Source organism: Pollicipes pollicipes, unplaced genomic scaffold (assembly GCF_011947565.3).
Source record: "Pollicipes pollicipes isolate AB1234 unplaced genomic scaffold, Ppol_2.1 Scaffold_6138;HRSCAF=7277_pilon_pilon_pilon, whole genome shotgun sequence".
In the NCBI taxonomy this organism is placed as follows: domain Eukaryota; kingdom Metazoa; phylum Arthropoda; class Thecostraca; order Pollicipedomorpha; family Pollicipedidae; genus Pollicipes; species Pollicipes pollicipes.
Window position 1 is genome coordinate 36,033,257 of NW_023596818.1, and position 26,570 is coordinate 36,059,826.

Here is a 26,570-nt window from a genome sequence, read left to right on the forward strand (position 1 = left end):
CTTGATGACGTCACTCAGAGTCTGATGGGGCTGGGCCTGATGACGTAACTCACCGTCTGATGGGGCTGGACTTGATGGCGGCCGACACCATGTGTGTGACGGCGCGGCGCAGCTCGGCGCGCAGCTCGTCGGCTGTCTCCTCGGCCGCCTCGTCGGCCGGCTCCTTCTCCTTGTGAGCGGGGCCCGGGCCAGCGGCCGGGTACAGCAGGTCGGCCACCGACGCCTCCCCCAGCAGCACCGACAGCGCCTTCAGAGCCGACGTCTGGCCGCACGGCACGCGCAGTCATCGAGCGCTCCAGAACGCGAGTCGTCACGGGGTTCATAACCCACCGGTTATGAAGACGCTACGCGAAATTGCAAAAAGGAGGCAAGAGCTGACAGCCCGAACCAACACTCTGAGCACCATCCCATACGGTGGCACGCCCCTCAGCCCGCCTGAGTCTCCGGTGGAACTGGGGACGGGTCGGGTCCCCGGAGGCCGCCCTAATCCAGCGCCTGACTGCTAGCCGTGGCTGCAGCCGGCGTCTCTGCGAACAGTACCGGCCCAGCGGCCGTGCCGGCACGACAGCGTACCGCTCGGACACCACCCGGCGGGTCATGCCCCCAGCACCTCAACTCAAGCCCTCGATCCAGCACGAGAGCCTGCCACTCGGACGCCACCCGGCGGGCCATGCCCCCAGCACCCCAACTCAAGCCCTCGATCCGGCACGAGAGCGCGCCGCTAGGACGCCACCCGGCGGGCCATGCCCCCAGCACTTCAACTCGAGCCCTCGATCCAGCACGAGAGCGCGCCGCTCGGACGCCACTCGGCGTGTCGTGCCCCCAGCACCTCAACTCGAGCCCTCGATCCAGGCTGAGATCGCGGGCCGCGGGGCGTTTCTGACCACTCCCCGAGCCGAGCCCCGGCGACCGCCGCTCGCCGGCTGCCGCTGGACCCACCTGCAGCAGCGCGCCGCGCACCATCAGCTCCTCGCTGGCCAGCTGGAGGGCGGCGGCCGAGGCCGGCTCCGGCTCCTGCGCCGGACCCGCCTCCAGACGGCCGGCGCCGCGGCCCGTCACCTGGCGAGCCGACAGAGACGAGCGGGGTCAGTGCGGCCGCGAGCACAGCCGCTCTCGAGAGCCCGCGGCAGCTGGCACCACACACAGCCAAGCTGAGAGCGTGAGCGCGGTCGTGGACTAGCGCCACTGCCGTGTACAGCCACAAGGAATAGGCACTTGACGTTCCCGTAGCTAGCGCTCCACACGGTGTCCACGACAGGCCGGCGCCGGGCCGCCGCCGCCGCCGCGCCCACCTCGCCCATAATGTTGGCCACGAGCTCGTCGGTGAGCGCCTCCATGGTGACGAGGCTGTGCGACTGCCGCACCGGCTGGCGGCCGGCGTCGTCGGGCGGGCCGGCCTCGGCGCGCGACGGGCCGGCGCTGCGGCACTGGGTGACGGGCCGGGCAGGCGGGCTGACGTCCGGCGTCGGTCGCTCCGCCTCACCAGCCGCCGCAGTCATCAGGTCCACCTGCGCGGCGGCGGGAGGTGTCAGACGGCCGCACGCGCCGCCGCTCGGCAGCAGGTGCTTCGCCCAAGAGGCGGCGAGTCGTCGCGCCTACCTGCGTCGTTGGTGAGGAACGAGCTGTGAGGACGGGAGAACTAAAAACTTCGCATGAATACACCGTCCGTTCGCAGAGCAATGATCTGGTTTGACTAAAACCCAAAATGGCACTGCGCTTCATTTCTTGCCATGCACGCCTACCGCTTCCTTCCAGGTGACCAAAGCCCACAATATACACGAGTTTCCGCGCCATTTCGATGGCTGCCAGCATCAGGCCATAATGGCCAGGTATCTGCACCGCGCCAGCCCACACCGCCTCCAGTCCCCGGTCCGGCCGGCACCTCGTCGGTGATGCCGGAGAGCCGGGACAGCTGGCGGATGACGCCAGCCGACAGGGCGCCTAGTCTGGAGACGACGAACGGCGGCGGCTCGCACGGCTGCAGGCTGCTGACGGCCGCGTCACTAGCGGCGGAGCGGAGACTGTCAGAGGCCGACCGGCGGCTCAGAGACACGGCGGGCCGGCGGCTCAGAGAGACACGGCGGCACGGAGACTGTCAGAGGCGGACTGGCGGCTCAGAGACACGGCGGCACGGAGACCGTCAGAGGCGGACCGGCGGCTCAGAGACATGGCGGACCGGCGGCTCAGAGACACGGCGGACCGGCGGCTCAGAGACACGGCGGACCGGCGGCTCAGAGACACGGCGTACTGGCGGCTCTAAGAGATGCGGCGACCAGGTGGCTCAGAGAGGCTCAGCGGCCCGGCGGCTCAGAGAGACACGGCAGCCCGGCGGCTCAGAGCCGCGGCGGCCCGGCAGCTCAGAGAGACACGGCGGCCCGGCGGCTCAGAGACACAGCGGCACGGAGACTGTCAGAGGCCGACTGGCGGCTCAGAGAGACACGGCAGCCCGGCGGCTCAGAGACGCGGCGGCCCGGTGGCTCAGAGACACGGCGGCCCGGCAGCTCAGAGAGACACGGCGGCTCGGCGGCTCAGAGACACAGCGGCACGGAGACTGTCAGAGGCCGACTGGCGGCTCAGAGAGACACGGCAGCCCGGCGGCTCAGAGACGCGGCGGCCCGGTGGCTCAGAGACGCGGCGGCCCGGCAGCTCAGAGAGACACGGCGGCCCGGCGGCTCAGAGACACAGCGGCACGGAGACTGTCAGAGGCCGACTGGCGGCTCAGAGAGACACGGCAGCCCGGCGGCTCAGAGAGATACGGCAGCCCGGAGGCTCAGAGAGACACGGCAGACTGGCGACTCAGGGACACGGCGGCCCGGCGGCTCCGAGAGACACGGCGGCCCGGCGGCTCAGAAAGACACGGCGGCACGACAGATTCTGGTGGAGACGTGACGGACGGACAGACAGGCCGGCTCTGATTGGGACGTGACAGACGGACAGACGGACCGGCTCTGATTGGGACGTGACGGACGGACAGACGGACCGGCTCTGATAAGGACGTGACGGACGGACAGACGGACCGGCTCTGATTGGGACGTGACGGGTGTGACGTGTGGACTTCGCTCTGGTGAGGGCGTGGTGGACATGACAGGTGTAACTGGCCTGGACAGACGGACCAACAGATCAGTCCAGCTTTACCAGACCCGGGCCGTGGCATAGAGGTCCAAGTTCTTAGCACACGACGGTCGTGATATGCAAAATAATCTGACAGACAGGAGCCGCACGAGCCATAGTTATCTGACAGACAACGGCCACAAGAGACATAGTAATCTGATGTACAGGAGCCGCATGAGACATAGCTCTAACAGACAGCAGCCGTAAGAGACATACTACTCAAACAGACAGGAGCCGCACGAGAAATAGTTATCTGACAGACAGCAGTCGCAAAAGACGTGGCTCTGACAGACAGGAGCCGTAACGGACATGGGCTGGGGCTCCGAGAAACAGACATGGCAGGCCTCACAGATCCATGCCAGCAAGTACGAGTACAATGTCATGGAAGTAGTGTCATCACAGCACGATATCGGGCCACCTACACAGGATCGTAAAAACATGTACCCATCACAGCAAACCCAGTGGCCCTGCGAAATCAGATCGGATCGTGCTTAAGCAGCCAGAGTTCGTCGGGTCCTGAGCCCACACCATCATAACGGTAACCAGGCCGGACCTCAGTACCCTACGGCGACGCCACGTGACCCGGCCTCGTGCCGAGACACGACCTGATCATCATCTCTCGACCCCACCTGATAACCGGACGGGAACAGACCTGACCGGCACTGTGCGCCGGCCAGCCCCCTCGCTGTGGACTAACCACCACGCCACGACTTGACCACCGGCCACTGAGTAATCTGGCCACTGAGCCGTGGCCTGACCTAGCCGCAGGCCATGCCCTGAAGCGCCGCAGCCCGCTGACCTGACGGTGGCCTCGCCGTCCTCCCACTGCAGTCTGACCGACGACACGCCCTGCTTCAGCATGCCGAGCAGCACGGCCCGCCGCGCGGAGGAGCGGTGCAGGCAGACGCCGCCCACGCGCAGGCCCCGGTCCACGCCTGCCATGACGGCCAGTGCCGGCAGCACCTGGGCCGGGCGGCGCCGGAGGTCAGCGGCGGAGAGGAGCGCCAGTGCGCGGCCCCCACACCGGCCCGTCGGCCACGGCCGGGTCTGGGCTGGGCAGGGGTGTGCAAGGACCAAACGTGGTGACGAATGAAGCAGCTCTGGCGAATCATGGACGGATATTTTTGTGAACGCCTTCATCGAAACACGAGAAAAAAACCATGCAGCGAGGAGCATTTGTGCTACAACATTTGAGAAACGTATGGACACACAATGGCGCATGCCGCACACGATAATGACCAACTCTGCCTGTTTCAGCCAGCTACCAGGCACGTCTAGGCCAGCTAGGCCAGCAGCCCAGGCCCGGCCAGATTAACGTGCCCTTCAGGCGGCGAGCCCACCCTCCAAGCCGCTGGTGCGTCTCACCTCCTTGCAGAGGTGGCGGACCGGACTCTGGCGGGTATCACCTCCCTACAGAGGCGGCGGACCGGACTCTGGCGGGTCTCACCTCCCTGCAGAGGCGGCGGACCAGAGTGCGGCGCGGTCCGCCGACCGCCGGCTCATCCTCGCCATCGGCCGCGCCAGCCTCGGGGTCGGCCTCGGCCGCCTCCTCCTCGATGGGCATCATGCCGACCTCGGCCGGCCGGCGCCGCTCCGACTCGGACGAGAGCGAGTGGCGCGCCTCCTCGGCGCCGCTCGGCGACGTCTCCGCCGCCTGAAGACCGGCGCTCCGTCAAAGCCCGGCTCCTCACGGAAGCGGCCATCGGCGGAGCCCGCCACGGCCCCCTGCGCTGGCAGCGCATGGCCAGCATCGCTCGCCCTCAACACGATTTGATACAATCCCTCATAGCATGATTATGTGCTCTCCGCACTTTCGAATTCCACAACCGGGATCACTCCACTACGTTTCTCCCAGCCACACAACGTCACGCGGACTGTCTGGGTGTAGGGTCTGCCGGCCCGTTTCAGCGGGGGCAGTGATACAGCGTGAAGGCAGCCGCTCTCTACGTCGGTGTACATGTCTTTCCTGCCGCGGAGATGAAGGCTTAGCAAGTAACTAGGAGGGAGGCAATGCATGCACTGGCTGAGGTAGCCAAATCGGAGGCTAAAAATTGAGCACGTCAGGTATACATTACGCTTCCGCCAGCTGCACGGATGCGTGTCCGCCACAGATACTCGGCCCCAGACCGTCACACTGCCTTCTCTTCGGCCAAAGCGTACCGTATCGGGGCTGTCACCATCCTTGTCGGCTGTAGGCATCAACTCCTTGATCCGGGATAGTCGGCGCAGCAAGCATTTGTTCACCTGGCGAGGAAAACCAGGGCCGTCACACCGCGGGCCCAGCCTCTGGAACCGAAGGCTGGTGTTCCGCGGTCACAGAGCGCTGTCGCCTGGCTCGACCGGCAGAACACCAGCTCCGACTCACCGACAGTACAATGACCCACAGCTCACTGCGAAAACAGCGCCGCGCACTGACCGCTCGAGCTCCGGCCCCTCACGCAGTCCAGCGGCCGTGCAGGGAGCTCACGTGTTCCGTCCAGGCGGGCGTGCTGTGCAGCGTGCGGATGAGCGCCACGTGCGCCTCCAGCAGGACGGCGGCGGCCGGCGCGCACAGCGGCTCCCCGGCCAGCAGGTCCCGGGGCGAGCCCCGCAGCTGCATGTCCGTCATCTTCACCTGAGCTCAGCGCACGGAAACGGCCGTCAGCCTGCGCCCGCGGCGGCGGGCGCGGCACTCCGCTGGCGTCCCGAATCAGAGGGGCGGGCCGGTTCGGTTCGGTAGTAGTTTTCGGGACACCGACGACGTACAGAGCCCACAAATGCCGCATGCTCGATGTTCTCGGCCGTCTCCGGATTAAGTTGTATTCAACTACTCATTGACAACGGCGTAATGCACTATCGAACCATATCCCGCACGTGAACCAGCCGTACGCATTCAACTATCTCAATTCTCTAGATCTCGGACGAGGACCAGCACGACACCAGACCCCCGGTCACACCGCTCGCGGCCCCTTCCCATCGCTCCGCCTCAGCGGCCCGCACTGGCGAGCAGCGTACGGCTGAGAGCCGAGACGGGCGTCGACGCCAGCCGGGCCCCACCTTCTCGCCGGGGTTGGTGCTGTAGAACATGACGCAGGGGAACAGCTCGGCCGCGTCGATGTCCTCGAACGCGACGCGCGGCTCGTCGCCGTTCTTGCCGAAGCTGAGTGACCTGCTGTCCATGTCCAGCACGCAGGTGATGTAGTCGCCCTGCGTGAAGGATGGCAGGCTGGAGGCCAGCTCGCCGCCGTGGTAGACGTTGCCGCTGCCGGAAGGAGCACGTGCGTGAGGGTGTCAGTGGCGGCACAACGTCGTCGGTCCGCGCCCGCAACTGCTGAGGGTCTGTGAGTACGACGACGGCCGGCCAGAGACACGCTCCCCGCGAGTGCAGAAGCGGAACGACACACTTCGCCGCGAGCGTGACTACCCCGGGGAAACAGGCAGACAGATCATTAATGTAGCCGCAGCGGACACTGCCATACCCTGCCGGATATGTCGCCAGTGCAGCTACAGACTAGCAACGCACACTAGGCAGGGTCCTGCAGCACGTCTCTCCGCCACCGCGCAGCCGCACAGACGACGCATCTCAAGCTCTCAGCCCGCCAGCCCACTCCTGTCACACTGGCCGCAGTCGCGCGGGACACGATCGCCCTCCGTACAGCCGACCCCCCGCCGGCGGTGTCGGGGACGGGACCTCCGGCGGCGGACGGCGGCGCCCCGCAGCGGCGACCAGGCCTCACCTGTAGGCCCGGTATAGCCACATGTCGCTGGTGGTGCGGTGACTGTAGTCCCGGATGGGCACGCGCGCCACGCCCACGCACGTGCCCTCGTTGCCGCGGGTCTCTCGCACGATCAGGAACTTCCACTGGTAGCAGCCTGGTGGCGGGAGAGGGGGAGTGGGGTCGGGCTGAGGCCTCCCGGCGGCCGGCCGGCGCGCTGACGAGCCACCGGTGACGGCACCACCGACCGGCAGCCCTGTCCTGCCCTGCCCTGCCCCGCCCTGCCCTCCCATCCCCTGCACTACCCTGCTCTGTCCTGTCCTGTCCTGTCCTGTCCTTCCTGTCCTGTCCTGCCCTGCCCTGCCCTGCCCTGCCCTGCCCTGCCCCGCCCTGCCCGCCGGCCTGACCTGACTTGATGCCGGTCGTGCCGAGCCCGTAGCCCTTGCCGCCCTGTGAGTGCACCAGCGTCTGGCCGTTCTCGACGGTGCAGTAGAGGCAGCGGTCCGAGTCGAAGCCGGCCTCGTGCACCGGCACGCTGTTCTCGGCGGCGTCCGCCTCCACCGACCACTCTGCGGCGCCGGCCAGGCGGCGTCAGCCGACCGACCGTCGAACACGGCCAACACGCGCAGTGTGCACCCCTCACGGCGCGCGCGGCAGCAGGCGGAGCACGTAACCGTGGTCACACGCGGCAGGGCGGCCCATGCCGCACGGACATCACGCCGTAGCAAAACGTTTCAGTGGCAGCCCAAATAGAACGGCTATTAATGACATGACTGAGTCGTCTGGCATTGTTTCCATCAACATAAAACGCGACGCTGGATGAGAGTGACCCACAGAGGCCAGCCGACAAGGGCCAGCCCCTCGCCGCCGCGGCGCCGCGGCCGTCAGCTGACCTGGGCTGCTGAGCCGCAGCAGGCGGCGGCGGAGGTCGCGCTCGCGGCGGGCGGCCACCAGCCGCGCCACGGCGCGCGGGATCACCCACAGGCTGTCCGACAGCTGGTGGAACAGCTCGGACGCCAGCTGCGGGCGGGCGGCGGCGCCGTCAGGCGGGCGTGCTCGCGCGCGGGCGGCAGTTCCGGCCACGGCGGGGGCGCGGCGGCGACGCGCCAGTCGTCGCGGTGGTAACGCAGTGGGCTGCACCAGGCCGACTGGCCAATATAGCCGATACAAACCCCGCACGAGTCTGATACAAACACGCTGGAGGGTTTTTTAAACAAAATGCTCTTTTGTGGTTACACGGTCTGACGTAACGATATAAGTTGATTCCCGAGGTTGCAACGGTCACTATCAAATAGGTATTTCATAGCCATGTGTCATTATTTTAGAAGCGATATTTAACGACATCACATTAAATGAGACCCACATACGTTAAACACGGGAAACCGAGTAACTAACGGATGTCATCATAAAGCAAGAAATATCCGCCTTAAACATCCTGTATGTTCACAGAGCATGTGACCACGTGAGCGTCTGCCTCTTAAGACATCCACATATCATGTGACCATTACCTGTGCGGCGTAGGCGCGGTCCTCTTTTGTGTCGAGCGATGGCAGCACAGTGCCCAGCAGCTGCAGGGCCAGGAGCCGAGGCCGCAGCGCCTGAATCCTCCGGGTCCCGGGCTCGGGCACCTGGCCCGGACACGTAACACTTGTCACACAGCATAACCAGCCAGTGACAGCCGAGGCCGCAGCGCCTGAATCCTCCGGGTCCCAGGCTCGGGCACCTGGCCCGGACACGTAACACTTGTCACACAGCATAACCAGCCAGTGACAGCCGAGGCCGCAGCGCCTGAATCCTCCGGGTCCCAGGCTCGGGCACCTGGCCCGGACACGTAACACTTGTCACACAGCATAATCAGCCAGTGACAGCCGAGGCCGCAGCGCCTGAATCCTCCGGGTCCCAGGCTCGGGCACCTGGCCCGGACACGTAACACTTGTCACACAGCATAACCAGCCAGTGACAGCCGAGGTCGCAGCGCCTGAATCCTCCGGGTCCCAGGCTCGGGCACCTATCCCGGACACATAACACAGGTCACACAGCGTAGTCAACCAATAACATCCAACGCCTGATGTCTTCTGGTTTGGCCTGGGTTAGGGCCATCAATTACCTTCTGATGGGCATAGGGTTACGAAGGGAGGTGAGTAGTGAATGCCGCAGCAATGCGGGCGGCCGCCGTGGAAGGGGTCGGGGGTTGCGATAGTTCAGAATGATGCGGTGTGTGAGGAAAAAGAGCCAGATAATGTAAGTCGTAAAACAGCGCAAATCGTTTAGTGCAGTGGGGTCTTAAGCCATGTGATACATGAGGATCAATTCGCCGACTGTCCCCATTCAACTCACACATCACCGACGCAAACACAATAGCCACCTTTCAAAACCCTTTCAAGACCGGCTAGCACAAGCTCCGCGTGTTCGGGGGCAGCGGAGTGACGGGCGTGGTCGCCGCTGCTGCGTCCGCCTGCGCCGGCGCGGGGCGCAACAGCAGCTGATGGGGTCGGACACGGGCTCCGCCACCCACCTGGCCACAGATGCGCAGCAGGAGGCCGGTCCAGGCGTGCGAGGTCATGCGGCGGCGCACCGAGGCCGTGCTGGCCACGTGACGCACAAACACGAGCAGGTCCCCCAGCGAGCTCTCGGCCGCTCGGGCCGTGCTGGTCAGCCGACGCGACTGCCACACCGGGGGCCGGGAGGAGCCCTGCCGGTGACAAGGGGTGGTCACCGGAGGCACGGCTGCCAGACCGGGGGGCGGGAGGAGCCCTGCCGGTGGCAGGGGGTGGTCACCGGAGGCACGGCTGTCAGACCGGGGACCGGGAGGAGCCCTGCCGGTGACACGGGCTGGTCACAGGAGGCACGGCTGCCAAACCGGGGGGGGGGGGGGGGCAGAGCCCTCCTGATGGCCGGGGCACACCAATGAAGGATGTCCTGGCTCGCCGCAACACGGACGGACCGACAAGCTGCTCCGACGATACCGGCAGGCCACTGAGGGGTCTCTGCTGCGATACGAGCGCCGATCCGCCGGCCGACACTGTTCCCAAACCTCTTGTGGCAGTGCTGAACACAATCTAACCCGACTCAGGAACGGCCAATCTTAGCCTAGCTTGACGCTGTTGCCTAGCGCCACAGTTCGCTTTAAAGAAGCAGCTATTTTACTTGCATCCGCTAATGTCATTAGTCCAGGGTCCCTGGATTGGCTGTGGGGCAGACCTACCTTGCCGGCGGCGTCTGAAGGCTGGTCGGCGCTCTCGCTCTCGTCCGCTGACGTCATTAGTCCCGAGTCCTCGGATTGGCTGTGGGGCAGACCTACCTTGCCGGCGGCGTCTGGAGGCTGGTCGGCGTCTCGTCCGCTGACGTCATTAGTCCCGAGTCCTCGGATTGGCTGTGGGGCAGACCTACCTTGCCGGCCGCGTCTGGAGGCTGGTCGGCGCTCTCGCTCTCGTCCGCTGACGTCACCAGTTCGGAGTCCTCGCCGTTGGAGCTGGCGGTAACCGAGTCCAGGGTAGACTCGGAGGCAGAGGTCGCAGCGGCCCTGGCGTGCCTGGCGACGGACAGCGAGCGCCGCAGTGTTGACCAGAACCGAGGCAAGTCGAATCCTGGTGGGCGGGACTGGAATCCTCGACGGCGTTTCGGCTTCCAGGAAGATATTTGGGTTTTTGGGGCGCGTGGACTACGTTGGTCATTTTGTGCCGCCACTTCCAGCACGTAGATGTTTGTTTGGTTTGCGATCGTATGGACATCCTACATATTGTTAAACTAACCAATAGAACATGTTGACTTATGATTGCATGTGTTAATGCGGCCAAAGAAGACGTAACTCGTGTAACGGCGTCGCAGTCTGCCACGACACTACGTCCGACGTCCGGGGCCCACCGATACACCGCGGTCCGAGCCGGGCAGCGCGGCGGCGGCCGTCTCACTTGGCGGCGGCGCCCTGCTGGGGCGTGTCCTCGCTGCCCGCGGCCGGCTGCTGGCCGACGTCGCACAGCGTGGTGATGACGTCCGACTCTAGCTCGGGCCGCGAGCAGGCGTCCAGCAGGCGCGCCAGCTGGCGGCGCAGCAGCTCCGTGATCTCGTCGCAGGTGGACGCCGGCAGACTCTCGGCGTACACGCTGCGCGGGCAGGGGCGGCGCGTCAGCCGCCGCTGGGGGTCACGGCCGACACGAGCCAGCCGCGGCGGCGCAGGCGGTCACTCTGGCGCACTACCGATGGGGCTTGCACCGCCGGAAAGACGGCCGCCCCCCTGCTCTCTCCGAGGTAGCCTCTCCACCCCAGCCAGTGAGGCACGCCCTTCGCAACACTTCCGGAATGTGGGTGACCTATGCCACGTCCTCGGAGAGAGCACGTTCCACACGCGCCGCCCTGCTGCCGGACCGTCCGGCACCACTCACCCGGCGATGATGGCTAGCACCTGCAGGAAGCGCATGCTGGCGGCGGCCAGCGGCTGGTGGGCCGAGCCCAGCGCGCCCGTCAGCCACAGGCTGCCGTCGGCCAGCCGCGCCAGCAGGTGCAGCAGGCCGGAGTCGGCGGCGCGCGTCACGTCGTCCGGCCGGTGCTGCACGCTCAGCGCCAGCACCCCCAGCAGCTCCAGCCGGTAGCGCACCTCTGGCAACACGGCGCACGTGGCAGCTGGGCGACGCGCCGCTGTAACGGGTGAGTCGCGTGTGACAGGCTCGGAGCTGACGAGTGGAACGTGAAGTAGAAAAGCGGGTAAAAACGGCACTTCCTTAAAATTCCGTTACGCAGCTGCCTCGGCGCCGAAACCGCGCGTCAGACGCCGCCTCGGCGACGGCCGCTTACCGCCGCGATCCTGGTGTCGGAACAGGCCGGCCACCAGCAGCCGGTAGATGTCGGCCAGCACGGTGTGGATGCGCTGCCGGAGCGCGCAGCCGCTGGTGGCCACGTCGTCCGTGTAGAAGCGGACGCGGCTGCGCGGCGGCTCGGCGGAGACGGCCGACAGGCCGAAGCAGCCGGCCACGAACTGCTCGTACGACTGCGGCGGCGGCCAAGGGCGGCGTCAGACGCGGCCGCCGCGCCGGCGGGGAGCGGGCGCCGACGCCCCGGCGTTGGGGCGGCCACCGCCCGGAGGCTGCACGCTCGGACGGTCGCGCGCGGCACCGCTCGACTCGCGGCACGTTCAGAGTGGTGCGGTGAAGAGGACGGCATCACGATGGAGCGCAGTTTCTTGTCAGTACTCGCGGGGTTAGCATGGCACGGAATGTTACCTCATGAGAACGTTCCCTCGCGCGGACCCTGAGTGAGACCTCGCACGCCATAGCCGTAAACATGAATGCAAACGCCGCCCCAAATCGGCCCACTGCATGTCCACTGATGGACGAGGCGCTGCGGCCACCCCGCGCCGTTGTCGTCACAGCGAAATCGACCGATATCCACACAGCGTGTCGCCGAGCGAGCGTCACGCTGAGCTGGACGGACTGGCGATCACCACTAGCACGGCGGCAGCAGCCAGCTGGACCGCGTCTGGGCACCCAACGCGCCACAGGAAAGTCCATCCGTCAGAACAACATCCAACCGGCTCAACCCCGAGGATGCTCGCACCATCCCAGCGCCGCTCGCGCTGCGGCCTCGGCGTGGCCGTGGCCCGAGGGCGCCGACACCGGCTGCAGTTCGGCGCCGGGACCTTGCCTGGTTCAGCAGCGTGGCCTCGGTGATGGGCCTGTCGGCGGCTGCCGGGTCCGGGCCGGCGGCGGCGGTGGTGGCGGCGGCGGCGGTGGGACAGGCCGCGATCGGCGTCAGGAACTCGCTGACCTGGGTCAGCCCCACCAGACGGGACTGCCGACCGCGCCGGCTCCGTCAGGCGGCGCTCTGCACCGGCAAGCGCAGCGCACGGCACGCACACACACGCACACACACATAGTCTGATATCCACTTGGCCGTATACGTCAGCCCACATCCGCACACATCTGGCCGTACACATTTTTACATATCTGCCTGTGACGGCCATGCATACACTAGCCCGACAGCGCCCGCAACTTAAGACCCCAATGATGTGACCGCTGCTAGCCGCCGGCGGGCTTACGCGTCCGAGCGCCCCGCTAGGCAATAGCTCTCTTTCACACATGACCCTCACGGTAATGCTGACACCCGTCATCGCCGACCCGTGCGCGAGCGTCGCTGCTGTCGCCCAGCCAGCCTCTGTGCACGAACGTCACTACCGCCGCCTGGCCGAGCGTTTCGTCAGGTCGCTACTGTCGCCCCAGCTGACCGACGCACCCGCCGCTGCCGGCGCCGGCCGGCCGACCGCCTACCTGAGCGCGCTTCTGCTGCTGCTGCATGGCGGTGAGCAGGAGGAAGGGGTCGGTGCTGGCGGCGGCGGCGCGCGCCCGTCCGCCCACCAGCCGCCGGTTGGCCCAGTCGTGGCAGACGAACTTGAGCACCTCGGCGCACTGGTCCCGCAGGGCGCTGCTCCACCGGCCGGCGAGACGCCGCGTCAGCCGCCAGGGCCACGGGGCCGCCGAGGCGGGCACGCATGTCGGCGCGCGGCTCAGTCCACACACGCAGCTGGTCTGAATCAGTCGTATCAAACGTATTCGCAACTACGTCTTAGGCGCATTTCAAGCATTCAGAGCTGGGAGCACATGTATATCATACAACATGACAGAGTAACTGTCCGGTATGACTCCCGCCGCGATCCTCGCGACGCCCCGGACGAACGTAGCGCACGAACAGCGCTCCGAGAAGCTGCCCAATCCCACAACGCTCCTCGCCGCCGCCGCCGCTGCTTCACTGACTCTGGATCGAGCTTGCCGGGGCCGACCACGGCCAGGCAGAGGAAGAGGCAGGCGCGCGCCACGGACGTGCACACGGCCGGGAAGCGGGGTTGCTCGGCCGAGCGCTCGTCCTCGTCCGACTCGTCGCCGTCGGCCGCCGCCGCCTTGCGTTCCTCGTCCTCGTCCGTCACCGTGCGCGTGCGGTGCCGCTTGCCTGCCGGCGGCGCCCCCGGGGTCAGGCCGGTACACGGCGCCGGCGCGTGCGGGCGCGGCGTGAGCGGCGCTCAGATTGAAAACTGGTCCTCACGGCCGGGCCGGCTCGGGCTCAGGTTTAATCACGGCTGGGGAGGGGCGACTGTGGCGCGGCGGACGCCGGCGGCGTCCAGGCTCAGGACGACGCCGGGCTGGCCGCCCTGCTCTGCTCTGGGTGCCCGCGTAAACCGACGCTCGAGGCTGGGGAGCGCCGGCTCTGTGAGGCACCCGACCCGACTATTCGGCGGACACGGGGCCCCGCGGAGGTGATTACAACGGCGGACACGGGGCCGCACGGAGGCGACCGCAGCGGCCGGCACGGGGCCACGTGGAAGCGATTACAACGGCGGACACGGAGCCGCACGGAGGCGACCGCAGCGGCGGGCACGGGGCCACGCGGAGGCGATTACAACGGCGGGCACGCACGGTGCCCGGCGCTCCCAGCCGACCACCACAAATGGAAGGGTTTCGCAACCGCGACACGCAGACATGAACACCCCAGCAGAGCAGTCTGCGGTTAGGGCAACAGCCCAACGCTGATGCTGAATCAGTTGTTTTCAGGACACATGACGACCCGTGCGATGCAAGCGACGTGCACATCCTAACCACGCGCACAGGCGGCGGCAGCATCGGATGTGTCTGCATGACCGACGCGACAGCAGCCGGCGCACGGGCGGTGGGCGGAGAGCGCGGAGCGGGCGCCGGTGGCCAGCGGGCCGACAGGCGTACTCACGGCCGGTCCGCGGAGACGCGCTCTCCGCCGTGAACTGGCCCAGCAGCTCGTGTCGCACGCGGTACACCGTCTCGTAGATCATGTCCATGTCGCCACGGCTGCCGGCGGAGTGAATCATGGCATTCAGAGGTACGCACCCGCAGAGCTGCTTCGGCATTCGGGTCATTTGGCGGACCACTTGACTGGCCTGCATACTTAACACACTCACAAATAGAACCTCACGCAAAATACACAATAAACCAGGCGATGTCTTCAAGCTGAGGCGTCGCTCTATCTGCGACAAGCATGCAGCAGCATGAACAGTTATACTTTCGGGTGAGCTGTGAAAATACCTGCCAGGAGTGAGAAGAAGACTAGAGAAAGGTGCAACGAAAGGGTGCCAGAGGCGTGAGGCGTGAGGAGTGCATGAGAATCACGCGTGCGGGATGCGTGAGACGCTATGGGCGCGAGATGGGCGGAGAAAGGCGAGGGACAGGAAGCTGAAAAGCGCGAGAGAAAACGAGACGTATGAGGCGCGAGGAAAGAGGACGCGCGAAAGGTTTCAGGGGTGCCGAGCGCCACCGAAGCGGCTGTGTTTGAGAGGGACAGCGGAGACGTGGGAGCGCGGGAGCGGAGACAACCCGCCTGACAGCGACGTCACAGCGTCACACGGCGCGAGCGGCGAGCGCCCGGCGTCACGCACCGCGCCTGCTGAACGGTGGCGGCGTCGCAGCCGGTGTGCTTGAGCAGCGTGACGAGCAGCAGGCGGCAGACGAGCTCGGCCTGGCGCGGCAGCTCGTCAGGAGCCGGCTCCAGTCCCTCAGACACGCCGTACTCGTACAGCTCCTCGTACACGTACTCCTGCTTGTCTGCGCCCGTACACAGACGCACGCGGTCATTGCCAGCGGCCTCCAGCGGGTCTCACGTCCCGTTTGTAGAACAGTGCTGTGTGCAATGTGTGAAAGCGAAAAAAACACTCCTGCCACTGCGAAACCCACGACTGACGCAGAAGACATTACAATGTAACAATAACCAGAGGCACAACTCAATCGACCTCAATGTCAACTTAAAGGCGTGTTACAACGGTTCTGGCGCCGCCCGCACAAAACAATACATAATCTTGGCGCACGAGGCCTTTCAGCCCCGCTCAGCGCGCCAGGCCGGCACGCACCGAAGCCGACGGCGGCGGCCAGGCCCAGCCGCTGGGCGTCGCTCCACCAGGCGACGGTGTCAAGCAGCCGGTTGAGCCGCGTGAGGCTGACCTCGGCCGTCAGCTGGCCGTCCCGGGTCAGGCAGGTCAGCAGGTCAGACAGCCGCACCCCTGCCGCAGCCGGGCTCCGGTCACCGGGGTCACGGCGCCGGCGCGTGCGGGCGCGGCGTGAGCGGCGCTCAGATTGAAAACTGGTCCTCACGGCCGGGCCGGCTCGGGCTCAGGTTTAATCACGGCTGGGGAGGGGCGACTGTGGCGCGGCGGACGCCGGCGGCGTCCAGGCTCACGACGACGCCGGGCTGGCCGCCCTGCTCTGCTCTGGGTGCCCGCATAAACCGACGCTCGAGGCTGGGGAGCGCCGGCTCTGTGAGGCACCCGACGCCACAGGACACAGTCATCCGACTCAGCTGGCCGTCAGGGGCCGACAACGGGGAGGTCGGCACCTCACGCGTTAAGTGGCGAAGGAGCGCACGTCTTCTGCTGTTAGTTCTGTTCAAGTATCCTCGCAGTAAAACGGCAACGGACCATGCCAGCAACGCCAACAGCAGACGGGGGCCGGGTGAACACTGATGCCGCGCGGCCGCCCCAGAGCGGCAGCCTGTGACCCACGACGGCGCACCAAACGACTTCTGCGCGGCACCAGAGCGGCACCACGCCATGACAGGGGCAAGGGATGGGGGGGGGGAGGGGGGCGCACCGATCAGCTCGCCGTCAGCCTCCATGCCGCGCGCCAGCAGCGGGCTGGCCAGCCAGCGGGCGGTCTCGGCCTCCTCGGGCAGCGGCGGCGGTCCGGCCAACAGACCGCCCACGCAGCGGCCCACCAGCAGAGCGCAGGCCTGCTCCGCGTCCGACAGCCACTGCCACTGCTCTGCGGGACGGCAAGGGGCGCTGTCAGGAGGGGCGTCGGCGCCGACACCGGCGTTCCGAGGCGGTTTCGCTCAGTACGACACCAGATGGAGCAGCATGGCTGATAGCAACGCCCCTTCGCCAGCCAAGTCACAACACCAGTCAGGGGCATTATTTACGCCAGACACCATCCCAGCAAGCAAACACAACGCCACAGTCACTGCACCTGCATATCTGCGGTTCGCGCGTTTTCGAAAGTTCATCTTTCAAAGAACGTATTTGCTTCGGACCCCCACATGAATGTCATCCATTAAGATATCCGCGCGCCACTGGTGCATGGCCAGCAACTCGCTCTGCCGGCAGGGGCCTCTGCTCTGCCTGCCTCCGGCCCGCGGGCCCCGTCGGCAGCTCCCGCCCGCTACCGGGACGGTGCGCCGCTCGCTCACTCACCTGCCGGGTCGGCCAGCTGCTCGGTGGTGAGCCTCACCAGGCCGTCGATAGATGGCAGCAGCGCCGTCAGGTGGCCCAGCAGTGAGCAGATCAGGCTGACGGGCAGCAACAGCAGAGCGTGCACCACCTTGGAGAGCATGGCACCGCACGAGGAGAGCAGCAGCACCTCTGCGGGGAGGGGGGGGGGGGGCGAGTCACGTCATCCCGCGGGGAGGAGGATCACGCCAGGATTGAAAACTGAAAACACGAGTCGAAATGACGGTGGCGGGTCTCGAACCCGCCACCTCGCGGTCACCAGCCGAGCTGACTCCACCTCAGTCACACAACACCGTCACCACCTACACCAGCAACACGGCGGCTAGCAGTTGCCACCCTGGGAACCCTTTTCACCACTCCGGGGCGTCACACACACTTATTTATGTAAGCCGCGTGCACGCTTGTCAGCCACCGGGGCCCCGCACCGACGCGGCCCAGCTCCCTGCAGTCGCACACCAAGCTCCGCACTCCGACGCCGGCGCCGCACACCGCACCGCTCCGCCGCCGTCCGGCTCCGCGTAGAGACACAGTCGCTCTCTGGGCCCCCGCCGCACGCGCGGATCGCCACGGAGCGCGCCTCGGCCCGCACCGCCAGGCCCAAACCTCCGCGGCGCGCATCTGTACCAGCCCCCTTCTTAATATGTTGTTTTCAAAATTACGTAAGGTGTTCAGTGCATTAGCGGGGAGCATTATTCACACTGATAAGACGGTAGCATTAGCCTTATTCCTAAAAAAATCAGGAGAATGGAGATATACTTTGGTTCCAGCATAGTATAACCAGAAGAGTAGTTTGGTTCTAGATATAGTTTGGTTCCAGTAACCAAATATTTCCCTTCCCTGGCTTTTCAGAGGAATAAGGCTAATACTACTGCTTTATCTGTGTTGTTTTCGACCATGTGCGCACTCACGTGACAACGACAGCGCACACAAACGCACATCTCTTCATTCTTCATCATCTGTACCTCACACAGATTTGCAGCGGAAACCGAAACCTGACGGCGGCGGGTTTCGAGCCCGCCACCTCGCGGTCGCCAGCCGAGCTGAACCTACCGTCGGCCAGCGTCCCAGCCGGCGCGCCACTGCGCCCGCTGCGCTCAGCCTCACCTCTGACGGGCGTGGTCAAGCTGGGTCGGAGCGCGAGCACGGCCAGCGCGTGTGTGGCCGCCTCGCGCGCCAGCGGGAACAGCAGCGACAAGTGGCTCTGCAGCAGGCCCAGGCTGCTCTTGTACTGCCGGCCAGCGGGCGGGGGTCAGCGGGCGGGCGGGGCGGGGCGGGGCGGGGCGGAGCGGGGCGGGGCGGGGCGGGGCGGGGCTAGCAGGCGGATCAGCACGCGTCAGCTGGCGCCGCAGCAGCCTGCTGTGACATTGCACTGCACCGGGGCACATGCACGCGCGCCGACCGTGCCCACCTCCGGAGAGGACGGAAGAGCCTACAGACGGAGTACCGGGCACGACAGAGTCGGACTGATCTGATTCCACCACAACTTGACGGCTAAGGTATCGTCGTGCAGAGCCGTGCCTACCCTCAAAAGTCGTTCGGTAATGCGCTTTCACGAGGGCATCGAACTCCAAACTTGGGAGGCACATCACAGGACAACTACCAGGCCTAACGAGACCAAAAAGGGGGACACAACCGATCCATCCATTCAATGAACAAGGCAGCAGCTGGCGGGCAGGCGACCTGACGCGGCCAGCTTGAGCCGCGCAGCGGGACAGACCTCGGCGCTGTCGACGTTGCAGGAGGCCGTGTAGCAGAAGGCCAGCAGGTGGCTCTGCAGGGACATGAGCAGCGCGCACAAGTGCGGCGAATGGTCGGTGGGCGCCTCGGCCGCCGCCTCGCCCGGCGCCGACCTCTCCACAGACACCAGCCGCCGCTCCTGCGGCACAAACGGCACGCCCCCTCGCACCGGCTGTACGTGGCACGGCGACAGACGGGATCCGACTTAATCCGCGTCGCAGTCCCACACCGGAGGGGAAGGATCCCATCTCGGCAGTGTGCAAAACGGCATTGTCTTCCATCTGCCGAATTACATCTGCCATCTGGGCAGCGGCTGCATCAGGCCAGTGCAGTACTGAGGACGCCGGTACAACACCATACACGCCTGGGAGGTTAAGACGGCGCGCCTCGCCATTACACCGCCCGCGCAACCAGGCCACACCCAGCACCTACCCTTGCACCACCTGCTGGACCTCACACATGCATGCTCAACACACGTACGAAACACTGATCTATGAACACAAGAGGTTAATGTACACCACCCAGCTTGGCACAGGCCATCTCCGGCGCGTCACTGCCAGTTTGACGGCCCGCCGCTGGCCAGGCGTCGGCGTCGGCGCGCGCTACGCACCGTGTCGAAGCCTACGTTCCTGAGCAGCGTTTTCATGAGCAGGAGGGCGACGGCCGGGTCGGCGGCGGTGCCGTGGGCTGGCCCGTAGCCGAGCAGCGCCGCCACCTGGGTGTGCTCCTCCAGCGACGTCAGGATCATGCTCAGCTGCAGCTCCTGGAGCGCAGCGGGGGCGGCGCGGTCAGCTGTGCCAGCGCCGGGCACGACTCGGGAGTACAACGAGGCGGTGGCTGTGAATACGTTGATAGAAGCGCACACGAACCTTCGCGCTTTTAGGAACGATTTCAGGCCTCAACATGGACATCAGTGACAGCCAAAGAACTACACTGTGGGCAAAACACAACCACACACAAGGCGAAAGAATGTACTTGAAATACATACTGGGGGCTTTATTATAAGTAAACAAGAAGGCTTAACCAGAGAGAAAATGGTAATGCTCGCCACATTATCATCACTTGCCTGGAGCTGGGGCAGATTGGGGAGTATACCGAGAGACCGACCAGCGACAGCTGTACACGGCGAGGTCAGCTGCACCACCAACCCTGCCATCTCCTCCCTAACCCGCTCCACCTCGCCCCACTCCGCCCCAGACCCAGCCCCTCAGCCCTAATCCTAACCCTAGTCCTAGCCCTAGCCCCAGCCCCAGCTCCAGCCTAAGCCCCAGCCTTAGCCCTAGCCCTTACTCCAGCCCCAGCCTTAACCCTACAGGCCCAGCCCCGGCTCCAGCCACAGAGCCCCAGAGCCCCACAAGCTCCACAAGCCCTACGCCCCAGCATCAGCCCAGCCCCCAGGCTTCAGTGCTAGCGCCGGCGCCGCACACCTGTCCGTCGCTCAGTCTGGAGGCGCAGTCGGGCCCCTGCGGCAGCAGCGAGTGCAGGATCTCCATGCGCTCGCGGAGGGGCGGCAGCAGCAGCGGGGCACCGATCTTGAGCGCCTCCAGCACGGCCGTCTGAAGACAGCTCGGCAGGCTGGTGTCGATCAGTCTGTGGACGGCCGCGAAAGTGTGACGAACCGCACTCCACACCAGTCTGTGGACGGCCGCGAACGTGTGAGGAGCCGCGCTCCACACCAGTCTGTGGACGGCAGCGAACGTGTGAGGAGCCGCGCTCCACACCAGTCTGTGGACAGCCGCGAACGTGTGACGAACCGCGCTCCACACCAGTCTGTGGACGGCCGCGAACGTGTGAGGAACCGCGCTCCACACCAGTCTGAGGACGGCCGCGAATGTGTGACGAACCGCGCTCCACACTAGTCTGGGAGCGGCAGCACGCGCATGTAGCTGTGCGCAACATCCGTATGTCGCGCGCAGCAATGTACAAACGTTCGACGTTCGAGCGTAGTTCGAACGTCAAATGCATGTTTATTGTACGTGCGACGCACAATTAACGTACGACGTACAACGAACTGACTTGAAGTATAGTATGCCGACTGCAGGAAGTCCTGGCGCTCCGACCTAACCAGCATTGTCTTCGGGTACCCCTGACCCTGACCTGAGCTGCAGTAGCCAATTCCCAAGTGATCCCGACCTCAACCTGACCTACAGACGTCCACCACGACGTTGTTCCCACCGCTGTCGCTGACCCCCTTGCGACGTTCCCAGCCGCCCGGCCGCGCGCTCCGGCAGTGCGGTGACCCCGACGAGGCCTGACCTGAAGAGGAGCGTGCGCAGGCTGCGCGCCTGTCCGCCGGTCACGCCGGCGTCCAGCCCGCTACGGATGGCCAGCGACAGGTGCGTCCGCAGCAGGCCCAGCAACGCCTGCAGAAACTGCAGGTGCAGCCTGGCGCAGCGGCCGGCGACGGACGGGTCACGGTCCAGCGCACGGCCTGCGTCCGTCGACGCGACCCAAACGGCACGAGTGACGCGCCGCCCGAGCTCACGGCGATCGGGTCCGAGACGGTATGGAGCTTAACACGCCAGCTCGCACTCCCACAAGACGCCATTTGCAGCTAGCGAAGTCGTACGAGTCAAAGTGTCCGTTCCCACAGTCGCACGCACACCCGCTGACACCGCGGCCGCGGAGATTACGGAGAGCCGCCGGTTGCAAGGACGGCGCTGAATGTCGAGACTGTGGTCGCGGTAGTGGCATAAAGGAAGAAACTCAGAAAACAAAGCCCGATAAATGCGCAGAGTCTCGGGACCGTCACGCTCACCATAAAACCATGCAACATATGCAACTTTGTCAATCACGTTGACGCCAGCGTCACCGCGGCGACGCCCACTGCAAGAGCCGTCACGGGCCGCGGTCGCTACGTACTGCTGGGAGCCGAAGGGCAGCGGCGGCCGGTCCGACTCCAGGCCGGTGCAGTAGCGCTCCAGCAGCGAGTGCATCAGGCCCAGGGTGGTCTCGTCCAGACTGACGCAGTACGGTCGGCTGAGCGCGTACGCCTGTCTGCTGACCCCGGGCGCAAGGTCATCAGCAGGCAGCCAGCGGGCATCGGGTCAGAACGTACTCGCCTGACTGGCCAGACCAGGGGTCACACTGGCGAGGCATAGCTGGATGCAGTGTTAGATTGGTGACACACTGTGAAATGTATTTTCATAGTCCACTGACCCCGACCTCGGACAAAATTCAGGGGATTTCACGACATGGGACGATGCAGACGTGATGTTGGATGGATGAGGTGAATGAGATGGTTGTATTGTCCCCGATTGGAAAGGACTGCGGTTGGTGGCAGCAGCCGCGCTCAGTCGTGACGTCAAAGCGCTAGACTACCTGTGCCGAGCATTGCGGCACGCTATGCTTTCGACGCCGTTAACTTGGAATTTCAAGGCCGGGTGGTGGGGCCAGCGCTCAGGGAACAATTACTGCGCAGTATGGGTGCTGCTCTCAGGAATTCGACCAATAGTTTCGAACATGTTACAAAACAGGAATAAGTTGCCTACTTAGCATAAAGTGAGAGCATGAAAGCATGAAATCACGGACGTGAAAACATGACAGCAGTGCCTTTCAGTACGAAGCACACAACTAAATCACGGGTATGTTAAATGAGAGCTCTGTAATCGCGGAGGCTTTTCACAGCTCACAGTTTACGGGCATCAGACAAGGACGTGCACTGCCACACCCACTGGGTGAAGTGCTCGGAACGACACGGGGCTACGCTATCCACCCTAGCTGCCTGGCGAGTGTGGCATGTGACCATATCATCCCGGGCAGCGCCGGGGAGACATCAGGACACCGGAACCTCCCAGCCGAGTGGCATGGCACGGGGCGGAGACATCCCCCAGGGGCCTCAGTCCGACCTGTCCTGGGGCTGGCCGCGGGGCTGCCGGTCCCACCCAACCCCGGTCAGGTGCCGCCCGCTCCCTGAGCGGTCGCCAGCCGGACGCGTCCCTTGGACGAGGCGGCGGTCCAACTTGCCCCGGCTCGGAGCCCCGCCCGGGAGAGGAGACCCGTCCTAGGCAGTGACCCGCCCCGGAGGCGGGCGGGCCTCACCCGGCGCCCTGACCTGTCGCGGGGCGGCGCGGTCCAGGCGCAGCTGTGGCTGGTGCCGGCCGACACCTGACGCACGGCCACCTCCTCCAAACCGAGCACCTTGCGCGGCCGCCAGACGGGCGTGTTGGTGTGGCCCAGCCCACACTGGCCCATCGAGTTGTTGCCCCAGGCGAACACCTCGTGGTCCTGCCGACAGACGCAACGCATCGAACACCAGCGACCGGGCTCACACTAGGATGCGGGGTACACGGGCACGGCGCCTTCGAAGATCGTCGGACACAGCTTCCGAAAACGCGGGCACACAGTTCACGTCCAGCTCCTCGGGCACAGTCGTCCACATTCCGTGTTTTGATACACAAGCTTCAATTTGCGCAACGTGAACAGCTGAGCACTAATGGCCGGCTGCATCACTTTCCGGACCAGCACACCCCAATGTCAGCGCACACCGCCGTCCTGACAACCGTCGGGCAGCCTGCCCTGCGCCCCATCGCCGCGGCCAGCCCGGCGATGCCGCCCCACGGCGCCGCCCGCGCGAGCGGCGCCGGCGCCCGTACCTGGGTCAGCGCCAGACAGTGCGAGTCGCCCAGCGAGACGTCCGTGACACGCAGCTCGGCCAGCACCTCGACCAGGGCGGGGCGCAGGCACGCCACGTCCGGCGAGCCCTGGCCCAGGCAGACGCCGCCGCCCCACGACCAGAGCCGCAGCGGGCCCGCCTCCTCGCCCTGCCGACGCGGCCGTGACGCGGGGTCAGTGGGAGGGTGGGGGAGGGGGTCTAGGCCCGATCGTGCACCAGGCGTCAGAACAACACTACATACAATCCGAACAACAACCAGGTCTGGGGAAAACCCCTATCGTCCGCACCTGGCATGGCCCATCCTAACAACGCAGCTCCCGACTCCTGGCAGGGTCCTCGTGCACACCCCGGTCCCCGAGCACTTCACTAGCCTCCCCCGACGCCCGCGCGCCGCCCCATCCCCGCGTGCGCTGCCGTCTCACCGGCGCCGCCTGCGACGTCAGAGCCAGGGAGCACTGGTTGCCGGCCGCCACCTTGACCACCGTGAGGCCGGAGAACGCCTCGATCACTTTGGGCCGAAACTGGCGCGCCAGGTCGCCGTGGCCCAGCCGGCCGTTGTCGCCTGTCCGAGGGCGCAGGTCAGGCGGATCAAGAACCGACGGGGTCACACGAGTGCGGCGACTCCGCGCCGCCGTGACGCGGACGCACGGAACGCATGCACGCACGCACACGCGTCTACACACGTACACAAACTAAAGATTGGCACCAGCCCCAGCATGTCATGCGAGCACGCAGGTGGCCGATGGGAAAAGCAGAGGCGGTTAGCCGCGGGGTATTCCATCCACACGTACGTTGCGCATCAACAGCTCCTTCAGGTGCAATTACGAAACATCTCCCACCATCAGCGCGCGCTCTGCCGCAGACCGCACGTCCACATCGACCGGCCGCTGTATCCGCCGCCGCGCCTTCCCGGCGGACCGGACCAGACCGATGGCCGGCAGCAGCTCAGCGTCGGCCGGCGCCTCGGCACCGCGCCGCGCGACGACCGGCGCGCGCCGCCGCTGACCTGAGCCGAACGACCAGACGGTGCGTCCGTCGGCGGAGACGGCCAGCGTGTGGGCCGAGCCGCAGTCCACCTGGCCGACGGCGCTCAGCTCGGACACCAGCGTCGGCACGTTACGGCTGTTGTTGTCGCCGTGACCTGGCGGGCGGCGGCGGCCGCGTCACAAACACACGCTGGCAGTTTCGGGCGCGTCAATTCCCAGGGTCATCTTGCATCCATGACGATGTCCTCACCCAATCAGTGAGATGCGGGGCGGCGCATACGTTTACCGTTCCAACACCGGCCAGCAGCGGTGGAACTCACCCAGGCGGCCGTGCTCGCCCTCTCCCCAGGTGTAGAGCCGACCGTCCGCGGTGACGCAGGCCGAGTGTCTGTAGCCGGCCGACACGGTCGTCACGGTCTTGCCCGCCAGCGGGCCGTCCACGCGCCGCGGGTACTTCTGCGTGACCGTGTTGCCGTGTCCCAGCTTGCCGTAGTCGCCTGCGGGGGAGGCAGTCAGCCTGGCGCCGCTGCGGTCCTGGCAGGACGCTCCGCTAGCAGAGCCGAGAGCAGAGACTGGCACGGGCCGAACCCAGCCTGGTCACGCCGCGCTGGCAGGCGCACCAACGGTCACATGTTTGTAGGAGTACACCGCTACGTCCCGGAAACGATACCATAAAGGAAAAGCGATACGCAAGCGATAAAAGACTCCGTAAGAAACACTCACGATACGCCACACAAAGCTCTAAAAGCCAAAACCTCCCCGTCTTTCGTCGCGGGTACCCTACACATGTCCCCTGCTCGAATGCGACCCGACCAGAAAAACAGCCGCAGCGTTCAGTCGACGCCGACGGCGTCTGCCGGCGGTCGGAGCATCGGCGGCGGGAGCTGGCGCCGGAGCCGGAGCCGGAGCCGGCCGCGGGCACCTACCGTCTCCCCAGCTGTAGACGCGTCCGTCGGTGGCGACGGCCAGTGTGTGCCCGTCGCTGCCTTTGCTGCTGGCCACCGCCCGACACGGCGGGTCCAGCGACACTCTGCCAGGGCGGGCCCGTCAGCTCGCGGCGCACCCGCCGACTCGCCGCACACGCTGCTAAACCACTGGGTTCTTTTCGAAAAGACACCGCCGGAGTGCTCCAACTAGTTTAGACGCGTTTACGCATAAAACCGTGCGGCCAGAAATGTGTTTGCACGGGGTTATAAAAGTCATTTGACAGCATACAAAGTCCGGTCGGAAGTTTTCACACGAGCCATTGATATCAAACACTACTGCACAACGACCGCTGGAAGCTATAAGGATCTCGAAGGACGAAGTTGTAGCATGGTTTCTTATGACGATCCTACTTCTGCCAGCACACCATTAGAGCTTCTCAACAGTCATACACTGACAGCCGAATACACCCGGCGTGCAGCTACGCCGTAGTGGAAGCGGATGCCCACAAATCCACCGCACCGCTGCACCCATCGGCCCTTCACACAGACGGCGTCCTCAGAGGGCGCAGCGGGCGTCGACCGCCGTGCCCCAGCGGCGCCCTCACCTCCGTGGCAGCGGCTGGTTGGCCGAGTCTCCCAGTCCGAGCCGGCCGTACGAGCCCTTGCCGCACGCCGACACCGTGCCGTCGGCGTGAACCGTGAACGAGCAGTACTGGCCGGCCTCCATCTGGCGGCGGCGGAGGGCGGCGCCGTCAACAGCGCCGCACGTGTCGCTGCCGTCAGGCTCTAGCGACGTAGAGCCGGCGCAGGCTGGGTTGTTGGCTGTGCGGTGCCTGGGAGCGGTGCCATGGACCTCCCCATGGGAGCCTGGATATCATCGACTTCAGCGGTCACATACTGCGGGCGGGATTCGAACAACACGGACTGCGCGCGCACTTCACACGGTTAGTCATGCAGCAGGGCACGTCAAGCACACCACACAAGTTTAAGACATTAGAAACATTTGAAACACACGTTCCTTTCACACAGCTCCCCTAAAAAACGCCCACGCTCGGACTACGCCGACAGTAAAGCGAGCGGACACTCCATCGCCGGACGTCACCTGCTGGACGTTCTCGAAGGCAGGGGCGAGCCGGGCGGCGAGGATTTTGTCCTGGCTGGGCTCCGACAGCTGGCACGAGGAGTTGCTGCCCCACACGTACACGGCCCAGCTGTCGGCCCGCGGTGGACACTGGGCGCCGTCGCTCGGCGCCACGTGCTCCTCTGCCGGGC

General features: G+C 65.6%; 2 protein-coding genes across 2 annotated transcripts; both read right to left on the reverse strand.

Moving 5' to 3' along the window:
* Positions 1-1,086: 1,086 nt before the first annotated feature.
* On the reverse strand, positions 1,087-4,588 carry LOC119105622 (putative E3 ubiquitin-protein ligase HERC1). Its single transcript, XM_037229081.1, has 5 exons — positions 4,559-4,588; positions 3,911-4,074; positions 1,883-2,003; positions 1,484-1,508; positions 1,087-1,130 (listed from the first exon to the last, which is right to left on the reverse strand). The coding sequence occupies exons 2-5, from the start codon at positions 4,051-4,053 to the stop codon at positions 1,087-1,089; spliced, it is 333 nt and encodes a 110-aa protein (XP_037084976.1). The 5' UTR covers positions 4,054-4,074; positions 4,559-4,588.
* Positions 4,589-4,951: 363 nt separating this feature from the next.
* On the reverse strand, positions 4,952-26,560 carry LOC119105624 (putative E3 ubiquitin-protein ligase HERC1). Its single transcript, XM_037229082.1, has 36 exons — positions 26,401-26,560; positions 25,904-26,025; positions 25,299-25,402; positions 24,693-24,869; positions 24,393-24,527; positions 23,809-23,948; positions 23,367-23,534; positions 22,826-22,998; positions 21,634-21,768; positions 21,028-21,156; positions 20,199-20,361; positions 19,382-19,534; positions 18,752-18,910; positions 18,139-18,262; positions 16,999-17,166; positions 16,400-16,570; positions 15,664-15,813; positions 15,196-15,361; positions 14,514-14,611; positions 13,711-13,742; positions 13,550-13,668; positions 13,154-13,220; positions 11,598-11,790; positions 11,374-11,426; positions 11,189-11,241; positions 10,718-10,909; positions 10,197-10,338; positions 9,322-9,498; positions 8,315-8,434; positions 7,700-7,826; positions 7,214-7,375; positions 6,828-6,963; positions 6,148-6,352; positions 5,579-5,725; positions 5,272-5,355; positions 4,952-5,002 (listed from the first exon to the last, which is right to left on the reverse strand). Exons 2-36 carry the CDS (start codon positions 26,023-26,025, stop codon positions 4,952-4,954), a joined length of 4,695 nt encoding a protein of 1,564 aa, XP_037084977.1. The 5' UTR covers positions 26,401-26,560.
* Between the last annotated feature and the right edge of the window lie 10 nt (positions 26,561-26,570).